At 44.5% G+C, this 14,026-nt stretch overlaps 1 protein-coding gene across 14 annotated transcripts in view; it reads left to right on the forward strand.

Moving 5' to 3' along the window:
* Nucleotides 1-14,026, forward strand: part of ZMIZ1 (zinc finger MIZ-type containing 1) — a 394,693-nt gene that overhangs the window by 330,428 nt on the left and 50,239 nt on the right. For all 14 annotated transcript variants that reach the window (XM_044420292.1, XM_044420291.1, XM_044420296.1 and 11 more), the window contains one exon: nt 1,574-1,718. In XM_044420292.1, coding sequence (XP_044276227.1) covers nt 1,574-1,718 — 145 coding nt within the window. The remainder of the gene's footprint in view (nt 1-1,573; nt 1,719-14,026) is intronic.

Here is a 14,026-nt window from a genome sequence, read left to right on the forward strand (position 1 = left end):
CATAAATGGGAGTCCACTTTCAGTCTGCACCTCCCTTTCTCTGCCATTAATTGGATGGACTTTTTAGTGAGTTTAGTATAAACCTTCCCTATTAAAAGTCATTCCTGCTTTATCTTCCCTGGAGCAACAGGTGGGTGATGGATCACCATGGTTAAAACACGCTTAAGACCTAACAGAATTGTATGCTGTATTCACTTTCCTTCTTTTCTGGGGAGTAGTATAGTCCCGTTTCCTTTGATTTTGCCATCCTCTTCAAAATTCTTTTCAGAATACCCCCAGTTATTATTTACAGATTTTTAAAGGTCTAGTTCTGAATCCAATTCTTCACATGAGGCCTGGCTAGAAATGTGCATCATTGCATGATTTCCATCTTATGTGGATGACTTATGTGTCTACTCGCTTGCTATAACCCAAAATAATTTTTTAAACAGTTCAGGGTGCAGAACACATGACCTTCCAGATGTTGTTGGACTCCCTGACTCCCATGAAGTCCTGCTGGAATAGCCAGTGGTCCAGGATGATGGGAGTTTTCCAGGGTCATCAAGAAGGCCACCTGTTCCTCCTTGCACTTCGGGATCCTGTGGAGGCATTATAAGCATGGCTGTACATTCTACGTCTCTGTGCTGGGTTTCACTGCAAAAGGACAAATGCTCATTCAAAATAAGTTCCTAGGCCTCATGATACTGGGGGAAAGTTAAGAAATGTGTGGACTGTATTAAACTGGAGGAACTAGAGAGTAGCTGAACAAAGCACCAGGGATCAGCCCTAAGGCTTTATTCTTAAGCATAGTTGTATGTGTCTCAATCAGTGCAAGCTCGAACATACTACGTTTGGAAAATTCACAAAAATGGTGGTCAGAGTATGTGCCTTTTTCAAAAGTGCACCTTTTCCACTTTAGTTAATGGTGGGGAGGAAAGCACACTTCTGGAAAACAGGCACTGGAATGCCGGCTGTTCCCATCCAAACTGTGCCCTTTCCTCCTCTGAAGGAGTCCAGAATAGAGGGCAATGAAGTGGCAGTGAGGCAAACCCAGCTTGAAACTGGATGTCAGAGAATTCTGGCCAGCTTGGAAAAGACTGGCTCTTCCATCCCTGTTGCTCAACCTTCTGTTTTGCTCTGGTGGTGCTTACTCACTGTAATAGTCCAGTAGATTAGAAACAGTGTTTTTAAGCAGGGAAGCATGTTAAGAAGCGACTCGTGGTCTAGGAAGGCAACTTTGAGAAGCAGGTGGAAGAAGCAGCCTCCAGTCCTATCCAAATATCACCCGCCAACAAGACCTGTTCCTGCAGCCCCAGGTCCCTTCGCCCTCTCTCGCTTCAGGGCAGCTGGTAACATTCTGGGAACTGGATTTGGCTTGCTAGCCTCCAATTACAGACCTGTATCCTTTACGTACAGTGATTTGGAAGGTAGAATTAAGGCTCTTAGAGGCTGAATTTGCCTTTGTTTTCAAACAGCACATTCGATTGCTTGGGCGCTTGCCTCATATGGTACACACTCATTCTCTGTTTTTCCTATGTATGTGCGCACACAGCCGCTTCCTCCTCCAGTGACTTTTATTCTCTTTGGTTCCCAGCTCTGCTCTCATCGTGGTGTGAAGAGCTGGGCCGGCTCTTGCTGCTGCGGCACCAGAAAAGCCGGCAAAGTGACCCTCCGGGAAAGTTACCCATGCAGCCGCCGATGAACTCCATGAGCTCAATGAAACCCTCCCTTTCACACAGGTGAGCCCCACTCTGGCCCAGGCCTCAGCGGAACGCGGAGTAGTAGCTCCTCGGAGAAACAGTGCCCATCACTGGAATGGTTGTTGCTAGCCAGGGCTTTCCCTTCATGGAACACAGCTCTAGAAACCCTGGCGTCCTGGGAAGCTTAGCGGTAATTCTGTGATGTTTGTGCAGACACTGGCGTGGTTTCCAAAGGGTTATCCGTATAATTTCTGGTTAAATTGAAGTCACAGTCTTCTTGAAGCTCAGTTCCTCCTCTCTAGTTCAGATCTAGGAGAGATGAGTTGAATGCAAAGGTTACCTCCACACAAGGCACAGTTGTGGAAAGGAAAAGGTCGACGCAAGGGCTTGTGCTTTGTCGCTAGAGATGCTTCCTGCAGCACACGCCCCAAATTCTTCACCAGCTTGTATGGAAGCCCAAGCTGGGGCAGAATGGCTGGCTTTGGCCCTGCAGGGTTTCCTTCACACCCCTGGCTGATGCAGACTAGGGAAGGGAGCGACTGTGCTAGCTTGGAGAGGGGTGGGCCAGGAGGGCAGGCTGGGGGCTCACATTCTGCCTCACACTGGAAAAAATAGGCAGTTCTTGAGTTAGCCAAGGCAAGCTTCAGAGATCTCCACTTGTTGCCCTCTTTCCCACTCTCTGCCTCTTCTGCTTGCCTCCAGGGAAACAGAAGTTTGTTTTTTTTAAAAAAACCCTCTGCCTGGAGGGCTCTCCAGTCACACTTTCAGCTGAGGATGAGCTTGGCAGAGAGCAGAGCTGGGGGTGAGGTCGAAGGTGTGTGGGACAGATCTGTAGAGGAACCCTGTCAGTTTGGACCCTGCCCTGTGCTCCTGGCTGGCCAGAGAGTGAAGGATTCACCCCAACCGCAAGGAAGCACAAGTGGAGCCCTTGGCAGCCGGATGGCTTTTGCCCAGTGTTCGCTAACCCTTCGGCCTGCCTTGCTTGCACTCTGCCTGCCTCCCCCTGATTTCCTACTCCAGTTCCTTCCATCAAACTTCCACCACATATTCAACTCCTGACTTACTCCATAGGATCTTCTGCTTTGACTTGCCGATTAATATCCCCCGGGTACTTAACTCTATTATAAGATGGCCCAGTCATATGCAAAGTCAGGAATAGTTTATTCCCTTAGATATCACTTCCATATATCACACATTGCCACAGGGGTCCCTTGACCAAACACGCACAAATCAAAATAGAAGCTTTTCACTGAGGCCTGTTGTCCGTGGTCCTTACCCTCACAACTGCATTTGATTGATCAGAGTTTTGTCCCTTTTTCTGCTGTCTTCCTTTTCCCTCTCTGTTTACATTTGAGTTAATTAAGGAAAGAACAACCACAATGACAGAGCCTCCCCTGGGCATTTTTACAGCATGTTTTTATGTGCAGAAGTCCGGGGAAGACATAGATTTCCAGAGGGAAAACATGGGGTTCCTTCTTTGGCTGATAGCAGTCCTAAGAAAAGGAGCACCTGGTAAAGGACACAGAAGCGGGCAAGGAGGAGATTATGGGAATATAAAATATGATAAAAAGGCTGCAGATATGCATGGCAGGAGGATAGAAGGCCACAGGCTCGGTCAAGACAAAGTCATATTCCCGTGATCTATTAATCTAGGTATCATTTGTATAGAGAGTCCTCAGTACTGAAAACTGTACTGTTTGGTACTCTGAAAACAGTAGCTCATTGCAGCACCTTTCTGAAGTGATAGCCCTGTTACATGATGGACTATCTCAGCCCAATTCTGTGCATGTTCAAAAGTTTGCAAATACATCAGCAAACCCTTGTGCGCGCAAACCCTTCATCTGAGGTTGCAGCATTTCCACAAGAAACTCCGCTTTCCCCACGTGCTGAGCGTTTGTCCCAAGCTGAATACCTGCAAAGAGTCTACGCTGTGCAAAAGGTTCTCTTGCTGGTTGTGCCTGGGAAGGAGGTGTGGAAGGCTTCACCGCTGAGCACATGAGCATTGCTGAGGTGCCAGCCAGGCATAGTTTCGATCCGGGAGAGGAAGAGCTTTGCTAGCTGCTGGTGCACAAGCTGCTCACTGCCCGTGTAGCTGGTCACAGGGTTCGCTTTTTCCTGAATGAACTGCTTGCTTCACGGTGCTGCCCTTCCCACGTTCCGCCCACCCCACACACCCCGAGCACATGCGTAACGAGCAACCTCCCCCCCCCCTTTGCCCTGCTTGCTGACGCCACCCTGGTGCCTGCAAATCGGGCACATGGTGAAGGATCGGCCGTCCTTGCAAAATGCCATGCCTGTAGGGCCTGCCGTGCGCTCCAGGCTGGGCGGTGTTTGTGCTCATGCCAGGAGCTTGCCAGTGGCTAGTCCCACATCCACCTTCATGCGTTCTTATACACCTGCAGGGGCAACGGCATAAATGCAGGGTGCTTCTGAAAGGCATGCAGTGGAATTTCTCACAAAAATGCTATGCCAAGGAAGTGGCTTCCAAGATCTTAAGGGGACCGTGCCTAGTTCCAGAGCTGCTAAGATTCAGGTTAAATATACCATTGCAATAATTTCCAAGTATTTTATGGGCCTCTGCTAAAATACATGCCTAAAACCTGGAAGCAGCAGTTGAGAAGATGAAACTTCTAGTTCTCTCTTAAAATAATTTACTGGATGTACAAAGAAGTGTTGCTAGGTCCTGAGACTGGCTCAAAGGAAGAACCTTGCCAGCAAACTCAAAAGTAATTGAAAAAGTGGTTTATAGATCAAAGCAGAGAGCTGGAGAAGGGAAAGCAGACACGAAAACAGGTGTGCACATGCTGTTGTGGGTTTGTGTATTAATTTCACTAGGGGTGGCCAGTATTTTCTTTCTTTTACTTTTCAGCTGGATAGTAGATATTCCAAAGGGCGAAGGGGGAAAGTTTTGAATCTGTACTTAGCATTGGTGTGGCACACTGGAAGCATTCAGAGCAAGCCCTGTCACCCCACTTGTGAAAGGAACTCTGGGCATGTTGTGGGTTTGTGAGCAGAGGCAGCAGGGACCCCCCCCTCCCCCTCAAGCACGGTTCACACTCTTAGCCGCTGCACGGCACTGCCTCTTGCATTTTCTCTTGCTCTTCACCTGCAAGAGAAAAAGGAGAGTTGTCGAAAGAAGAGATGCTGGTATTATGGGGAAAACTCACTCTAGTTTGACATGTTTTAAAAAGTGTGGAATTAGTTGATTGCAAATAACGGCAGCTTAATTTTCTGGTGAAATCCAGGTTTTAATGTATAGATACTAGAGGCTGTTTTTCTATGCATGTCAAACTTGATCTTGGGTTAAACAGGAACAGTTCCTTTTGTAGTCGTTCAGGACTGTTCCTTGCCTGGGACATGAGTAAGGTGCTTGTTGCAGCTTGCAGAGCACCTGCTAATACTTCATACTGTCAGTAACCATGTCTGCAAACATCCAGTCGCTCTTTCCAGCATTTTCTCTCATCATAAGGCCTTTTTGGCCCCTTTTTATCTTCTATCATTCCCAATTCTGTCTTCAGTATTAATTAAATAGCAATTTTATTTAAGTCGGTGGTTGCATGAGAATAGTTTCTTAGAGCCATCAAAATTGATTAAAATAAAGAAATGAAGCTTTGAAAAAAGAAGTGATTTGATTCCAGAGGTTTCACAAAATTAAATAGAAGACCAAATTAACTACTAATTCAATTAGGTGGATAGAACTGTGTTATTAATTAGCATTATTACTATTATTTGACATCAGTGCAGTTTTTCTCACATTGCACTTGGGTGTTTCTTGTGAACTTTAAGAAGACAGAAGGGATTTCTTCTTTTTTTTCTTTTCGTCTGTTTCTTGCTCCAAAGGAAGAACCACTAAGATGATGAAATGCATTGGCTCATAGCCAGAATATAATAAACGTTATAGCTTTTTAAAAAAATAGAAAAAAGCATGAACCAAAAATACAACTACAGCTATAATTTGTAAGCCAAAATTGCATTGCATGTAGTATGTGTAAAATTTCATTTCAGCTGTGGTTATAGTTGGATTGCATGTTCTAAGTAGTTTTTTGGCCTTGTATATATATTACTGAACAACTTTAAACTTATTTCAACTTTATAAATAAAACTATACTTTAATAAAACTTCATTAATAAAAATATTTAACCATAATGAAAATATGGTAATTCTGTCTAAGCATTTCCATAATTAGCAGAGTGATTTTGGGGCTCCTGGACAGCATCTGAGAGGTCACAGGATGCAGGAGAGGTCTGACCTTGGATAAATCCCTTGTGGAATTCCCCTTCCCTACTTCTTGCACCCCACAGATGCCCTGGAAAGTACCATGGTAACTCCCTTTGCCAAGTCTGGGGCTCCAACCTGAGGAAGGAAAGAAGGGGCAGGCTTGGAGCAAGTCGGTGGGCAGGAAGGGGACAAGCCATTGGTCTGCTGGATCCGAGGGTCACAGCCCTGCCCCTGCCACTGGCAGAGGGAGGAGCTCATGAAAATTGTCCTTCAAGTGGGCAGAGAGACTAAAAAATCTCCCACTCTGCTGGCAGCAGCCCAACAATGCTTTGGTTGGATGGAGGACTCCAAGACAGGAGCCCACTGTTGTTTGGGCTAGACGCCCATGATAAAATTATTCTGCTTGCCTGCAGAGTCCGAAGCTTGTGCTTCCTTTTCATACGCTGGTCAGTTTTCCAGCAAAAAGAAGGATTTGTAGCAGCTCTGGGCATTATACAAACAATTAGAGAATCCAGAGTGATTCCGCACACAAATATAAAATACGTTGGAACAGTAACGCCTTCCTGGGATTTTGAGTATTTATTACACTTTTATACCACCCAATAGCCAAACACAGTCAACAACAACAAAGAGCAATAAGCCAATAAAATAGTAATGGACTAATTACAGTGGCCGCAGTGAAGCTGTCAAAAATACCCAGCAGCAGATAAAAATACAATACCATGTTAAAACCAAAGTAAAAACCTTCAATTATTAAAATACCTGGCAAATACCTCTTTGAGGAGCCCCTTCCATAAATGGGGTGCATATTGGCTTGTGGCAATATTTTTTAAATTTATTTTACGTTCTGGCCATGATTCAATAGAAATAGAATCCCTGGGAATATTTTTCCATGTAGTGTACATATTAGGTTCTATCCTCAGCCTGTTTTCTGTTTTCAGTTTACCATGTTCAGTTTAGGAGCCAAAGATTTCCCTCAAACATTTGCACAGAAAACTTTGCTGAAAGCGTTGCATGCCAGTCCCACAAATGTGATAAAACAAGTAGGAGTCTTCCAGGCACAACTTTAGGACCGGATCTCTCAATTTTGTCCTCTTCAACTCCTCTCCCTCTTCTGTGTTCCCACCATTTCTTATGTACTTTCTCTGATCAAAGATCATCTGTTAAGAAAGGAAAGATGGATCTCTTCTCACTGGTAGCACCTTTGGTCTGGAAGCACCCACTCTACATGAAACCTTGCTCCTTTAGGTAGTATTTGTCTACTTTGTTTTGTAAAGTCACTAGCAATCCCCCAATTTGGAATAGTTTAGTTATAGGCAAGGGCATATATTGGTCAAAATATTCAAAGCTGTGGAACTAGGGTAACAAAAATGATACAAGTCCTGGAACATAAGTCTTACGATGAGAGGGTAAACGGACCCTTTTTCCTGAGAAAAAAAGACATGATAGCACTCTACAGGTACTTAAAGGCTGTCTTGAAGAAGGAAAAGACCTCAACTCATTCATTCCAGTTTGTAGGACACAGAACAATGAACTTCAGCTACACTACCCCAGCTGTAGGTTAGACACAAAGAATTTCCTAATTGTCAGAGCAATATGACAGTGGAACCAGTTGCCAAGAGAGGTTGTGTGCTCTTCTGCAACAGAGACATTTTAGAAGAAACTAGACAGTTATCTGAGTGGAATGGTGTAACTTGGTGTTCTGCACCAGTAAAGGGTTGAACCTGATGACCTCCTTGGCCCTATTCGACCCTAATCTTCTATGATTCTGTTCATTCAATCCTGCAGAATTTGTTTACTTCTGAATGTACCAATGGTTCACAGTACCTACTTTGAAAATCCTTCCCCATCAGACTCACAGCCTTTGAGTCATTTGTTTCCAATTAATCTCATCTCCTGCTTTTATCAGTGTCTGTAGCCATGCAGTGAAAGCAAGTGGAGCTGCTTTCAGACCTTGCCCTTCAACAGAACTTGTACAGGCACTTGGATCCCTCAAGCAGTAGGTTCAGACTACACAATAACCCACATTTCAGCAACAACCCATGGTTCAAAAATGATCCATACTTGATCTTTCAGCATGGGTTAAGTGTGCCGTCTGAAAATAGCCTGTCCTGCTTCCTTACCTGAGTGTTGGAGGCCACACTTGGCTGCTTGAGACCCAGCCATTTGCTGCCCTTCCCTGACCTTGCTGATATTCTCTTAGACTCAGATATTAAATCATTATTTGGCCAGGAAGTTCACTGGGTGACCTTGGGCCAGTCACACCTTTTGAACCCAGCCTACCTCACAGGCTTGTGAGAAAGACAGGGGGGAATTACCTCACATATGTCACGCCCAATTCCTAGAAAGACCAGAATACAAACTGGATAGAAATGAAAACGAATGGAAATGCGGTGATAGGCACATATTGGGAAGCCGATGACAGCAATAAAAATTCACCTCTGTTCTGCGCTACAGATCTATATTTACCTAGCTGAACTGTAACCTTGATGAGCTGTCAAAATTGATTGGAAGTGAATGCATCAATCATGCATGATTCACAGAATCACAGAATAGTCGAGTTGGAAGGGGCCAAGGAGGCCACCAGGTCCGACCCGCTGCTCAGTGCAGGCCTCCCAAGTTAAACCGTCCCTCTCAGGCGGTTGGCCGGCTGCATCTAGAATGCCCCAGTGTGGGAGAGCCCACCAGCTCCCTGGGTCATTGGTTGGGGTGTGTGTATGTATTTGAGGAAACTTTAAGTACCTCTGCCCTCTTTATCTTTTTGCAAAGAAGCTATTTTTTCAGGTCTTTGAGCATGCATGTTAACACAACTTACAGTCTCAAGAAGTACAAGCGCTTCATTCTTTATGTACCTTCCATAATTCACTCCGCCTGTGGATTTCTCATGTTTCTGGGCAGAGCCTTTTCTTCCTCTCTTTCTTGCCTGGGAGGGGGGAAAAGGAAGGAAGACCCAGAAGTGAAATCCGTTTTAGTGGCTCCTTTGCTGAATGTAGTGGCAATTGCTGACCTCCAAGTACTTGGAATAAAGAGCAAAGCTGGGGGGAAAAGGTTCTTCTGGCTTCCATTATCTCACATTAACACAGCAGAGACACTCAGTGTGAACAATGCAATTCCCATTCATTGATAATCAGCGAGTTCCCCCAAGGTTTGGATTACCAAGGCAACAGGCAAAGCTAGAATGCCGTGTAGGTGTCTCGGTTTGTTTTTTAATCATTATTATCCTTAACTTTATTGAAGGATCAGTTGGATATAGAATCCTAGTCATATTGATAGGTGCCAATAAAATCCATGCCTCCCTGCTTAACTGGGGGTAAACTGAGGATTTTGTTTCAGTGCTGGCACATGTGTGGGAATAAATCATGGGTGAAATAGGGCTGGTTGGTGCTGTGAAATGAAAGAGCATCTATCGAGCCGCAGATCACTCTTTTTTAGCATCTTTGAAATGCAGGTAGCAGGTGGAATATTAATAACAGGTGGCTCTCGACTCGCCAAGGCCTGCATTTATGTATATGGCAGTCTGCCTGTATAACAGTAGCCAGAATTGAGAGTGACGTTCAGTATTGAGAGTGACGCTCGGAGTGGGGAAGGCTTCTTAGTCAGAATGGATGACTCCATCCCATAAACTGAAAGGGTAATAATAAATACATCTAGTCTCTTTAGGTGCTGAAGCACATTTTCATTAACTACTCATCTCTCTTTCCACATACCTAAATAATTGTGTTCCTGGCATGCTTAGCATACTTGAAGGCACAAAAGGTTTAAGATTCATCTCTCCTGCAATTTCTGGCTGAGAATCAGAGAGAGCCTGGGGGACTTGAGTGTGTCCATTGGAATATGGCTTCCCATTTAAATTACAGGCCTCTGCACAATATCACAAACTGCTTTTAGAAATCCATTTGGTTTGAAGGACTGCTCTTTGGTGCCCAGAAGTCACTGTGGTCTTCTTTATATCCCTATGACCTTGCTTTCTTATTCAGAACCTCCTCGAATGAACTTCTAAAGAAAACTTTTGTCTGATTCATAATCTAAGAAGGAAGCTCAGATTTTTGTCATCTTGTCACCCCAGTGATGGCGTCTCAATCCTGTGGACTTCCTTCCAGAGTTGCACTAAGCTATCATTTAGTGAAAATAAGCTACGCCTCCATTTAGGCGGGTGAATTGCTCTGTCCTCCAACACAGCCGTGAAGAGGAAATTGGATGCTTCGGCTTCTGCTTTAGCGTGCCATGTTGTCTGAACCTGACACAACCAGGTTTAACCTTAACTGTGATTCGTTTCAAACCTGCCAACTTCAAAGCACAGCTTTACAAAGCTAAATCTCCCCTATAGTTGGGGTTAACCGCTGTTCCAGGTTTGCATGACATGACAAACTGTACTTCCTCACAAGTAGAAGCGAAAGCATCCAAAGCGATCCAGCTGCATGAAGGTTGGGTCTTGGCTCCTTCCCGGCTGGCTAAACTTTAACAGGACGTTGTGACAGGCCACTGTATCCAGCGAAATTCGGTGCAGAGGGAGCTTGCCAGCTTAGCCCACTTCAGTCTAAGTGAAACCAAGAGGTTTCACCCCAGACACCTGCACTTGATACCCAGGCCTTTCCCAAATGTGGCAAACGGGAAAGCAAAGCCTGTAAAATTGAAAGCTTTGTTTTGTACAGTGGATAAAACATGAAACACAAGGAACCAAAAATCAATAACTTGCCCAGCTAGGAGGTGTTACTACATTTTTAGCCTAAGCCTTCTCCATGGATCCTAGAGTGGTATTCACCCCCCTTCTTTTTCACAACATCCCTGTGAGGTAGGTAAGGCACACAGAGAGGCCTGCTTCAAATGGCATAACAACCTGTGGTTAACAAACCATGGTTGTTGCAAAGACCAGTGGGGAGCAAGGGTGTGCACTAGTTCCCACATGCACATGCACTTCCACTGGAATGAACAAACCACCTGGGGATGTCCCATCCCTAGCTTTTTTAGCATGGCATACATATCTGCCATGGAACATTGCTTGTTTGTGACCTGAGCAACAATTCACTCTCTTACACGTTTCCCTCCCCTCAGAGAATTGCCATTAGGATAAGAAGCATAAAGCTTTGGAAAATGGAAAGTGCTATCGAAGTACATTGTTCAGATTAGAACCACAGAAACTTGTGGTGTGAAGATCAAGCACATTACACGTAAATGTAAAAATACAAACAAGTCTGGGAGTGGTTCCAACTTAAATATTTGTTTTTTGTACTCTCCAGATGTCACCAACATATTTTCCTCTTTTCCATACACCTGTAGAATTCCTAAATTGCCCTTATTCTTACTCATCTTTATGTCTATTTTCACCCTGCTGTTTTAATAGCTACTCACTTGAATTTAACTAACTCAAGACACAACAGAAATGTTTATTCTTGAATGAAGGAATTTATTTCAAAGCAGACAAAAGTCCGGGCATCTGTGTTGATTTATTAGGAAAAAACAAACAAACAAGCAGCAGCATAAAGAAACATTAACAATAACCACTGCTACTCTCATGATGGGACATGGAAGGAAATCCTTTTTTAACATGTTGTTAACGAGTTGGAAAGTTGTACAGCAACATGTGGATGCAGCTGTTATTTCTGTGGGTTATTTCGTAAACTGGGGTACGATCTGGATTCTCTTGTGCTTGGCACAGACCAAGCTCATTTGTTTGCGAAGAAAGACGCGCCCGAATCGCTATCCTGCAGCCTATCAGTGCGGTTGGACCACTGGGGACCTTTATCAGCAACACTTTCCTAGCTTAGAGACTGCCCCGCCAAAGGTTCTATGCTACCGTTTTTGTCAGAAGTCCTTAATTGAGTCACTTAGAGATGGCCTTGCCATCTTAGGCACCAAAGGAAAACAATAAGCAGAAAGCACTATTCACCACGGAAGTGGCCCTGGCCATTGTGTTTTTTGTATAAGGCTTGCACATAAGACGTGTATTTGAAATTGCACTTTTAGCACCATGCCTGTGACTTTTCGTGGTAGTCCCTAGTGGGATTGGGAGTGATCTTCCACCTGAAAAGTAGCATGAATGTAAACATAAAGTACTGTAGGGCATTTTCCAGATAAAGTCTATTTCAATCCTTTCCCTCTCAGGATTCTGACATTTGGGGTGTAATTGGAGAGGTATGATGCTCTCTACTGATCGTTTCTGCACACTGCAGAAAAAGTCGTGCTTTCAGGAAAACAGGTGCAGCAGAAACCTGTGTGTGGACACATGTGCCAGAAGCAACCACGAGCCAGAGGCAGTGCCTTCATGTTGCCACCACTGCTCCTTACTCTCTCCCCAACACCCTCCACAGACTCCATGTTTCTCCGTACTTTCTCTTTTTATAAAACATCTCCAGACTTCACCAAGCTCTTGTCTTCAGCATGCATCATGCCCAGCAATCGTGCTCTTGCATGACTATCACTCTCTTTGCCCACCCCACTCCAAGCTTTGCCATCGCTTGAGCGATGAAGCACTTACGGGCAGGAAAATAACAAAGGATTCAGCTTGTACACAACCATCAAGTTCTGGCCAGTTGAGAAGATTCTGGGGAAAGCTAAAGTATGGTCTAAGTGCACATGATGAAGCAACCTTGCTGAAGCTCAGCAGAACTGAGGATGGTCAATGCCCTTGGGAGACTTGGTTGGGAAACCTGAATATATCACCTTGAACTTCTTGAGGAAAGGCAGAGTTTACGCAAGCAAGCAGACCTGCAGTGAGACTCTACTCTGGAGCAGATCTCCCAAGTCAGGTTTGCTCATCTGTCTGAGCAAGGAGGGAATTCAGCTTCCACCGTTGCTCCACCCCCACCCCTTCTGCATCACCCAGCTTTTCCTTACTCTTAGGATATTGCCCACCTGAATTGACAGATGGGCACTATCTTGCTCTTGGTCTCCATAGACTGTATTGGTCTTGGTCTATGGAGACCAAGTTGTTCTTGGTCCATAGACCATCTTGAGGCCTGAAGAGATTAGACTACTTTTGATGTCACCATCACTTTGCCCACTTAAATTCTGTTGAGGATCCCAAGTTCTTTCTAAATGCATGAGGACAGAGTCAAGGTTTGCTTCCTGCTGTCAACCATTTCCTTTTTATTGCCTAGGAACACAGGTTTGCAGAGGCACCAATTTATGTGAATTTGGGACACTCACTTTGCACGGAGTGAGAACGTCTTTTAGCACACGTTTACCCCCCATGTCAATCCGAACCATATTACTATCAATGTGTTTCAGAGAAACAAGCAAAAACACCTGACTCCCTGCTCTGAATTTTGGCAGTGAGGGAAAATAAGAAATAAAATGGAGGGAAAGGAAATCAGAGAGAAGAGAGTCAGAAGGGTGGCATGGGAGAGAAGGTAACAGGAAAGGCTGTGAGCAAGCAAATGTTTCACTTGGAAGAGGAGGACTGAGGTGTGAAGTCAAATAAGAAACTGGCATTCGAGAGCAAGTTAATTGATTGTGGTTTTAATTAAAAACAGCATTTCATAGTTTACACACTCATTTTTCAGCCAGTAATCAACAGTAATTCCACCCACCAGTCGAGTCATGATTATGTCAAATAATTTTCTATGTACTGTGTAAATGCCACTGTGCTTGCAAGTCACCCAGCCTAGTAGGCAAAAGAGCAGGAATGACAGTAGCATTGCTCATATATCTGAATGACCCATTTCGCCCTGTATCTGTTGAGGATGACAGCAACACGGACTAGCTGGTGTCAGAACTGTTTTTCTTCTGGCAGTAGAGAATAGATTTAGAGTTATTTGGCCATAGCTAGAGCAGTAATTATCATCTTTGTTATACTTTTGTCTTGTTGATTGGTCCCAATTCGTTAGTGCCTTCGTTAGTGCTATTAAGAAGGGTCATCAATAGTCAGTCTCCAATCGAGTCCAAAGCAACTTGCTGCTCCCACCTGCTGCTGGATAGAATGAAAAACCTGAATTACTCTTGTACTGTTCAAGAGGAACAGTGTTTTAGGCAACTTTGCTCTTCGGTCCAGAGAGGATCAGTGTAAACTCCCTTAGCCATCCAGTTTTTCAGGCTCAGATAGCAGGTCCTTTTGGCTTTAAGCACCTTAAATTGACCTTAAAAACTATCAAAATGATGATGCCATGAATCCACCTCATCAGGCACATGAT

The sequence above is a fragment of the Varanus komodoensis genome, unplaced genomic scaffold (genome assembly GCF_004798865.1).
Source record: "Varanus komodoensis strain SLA01 unplaced genomic scaffold, ASM479886v1 scaffold11, whole genome shotgun sequence".
NCBI classification, from domain to species: domain Eukaryota; kingdom Metazoa; phylum Chordata; class Lepidosauria; order Squamata; family Varanidae; genus Varanus; species Varanus komodoensis.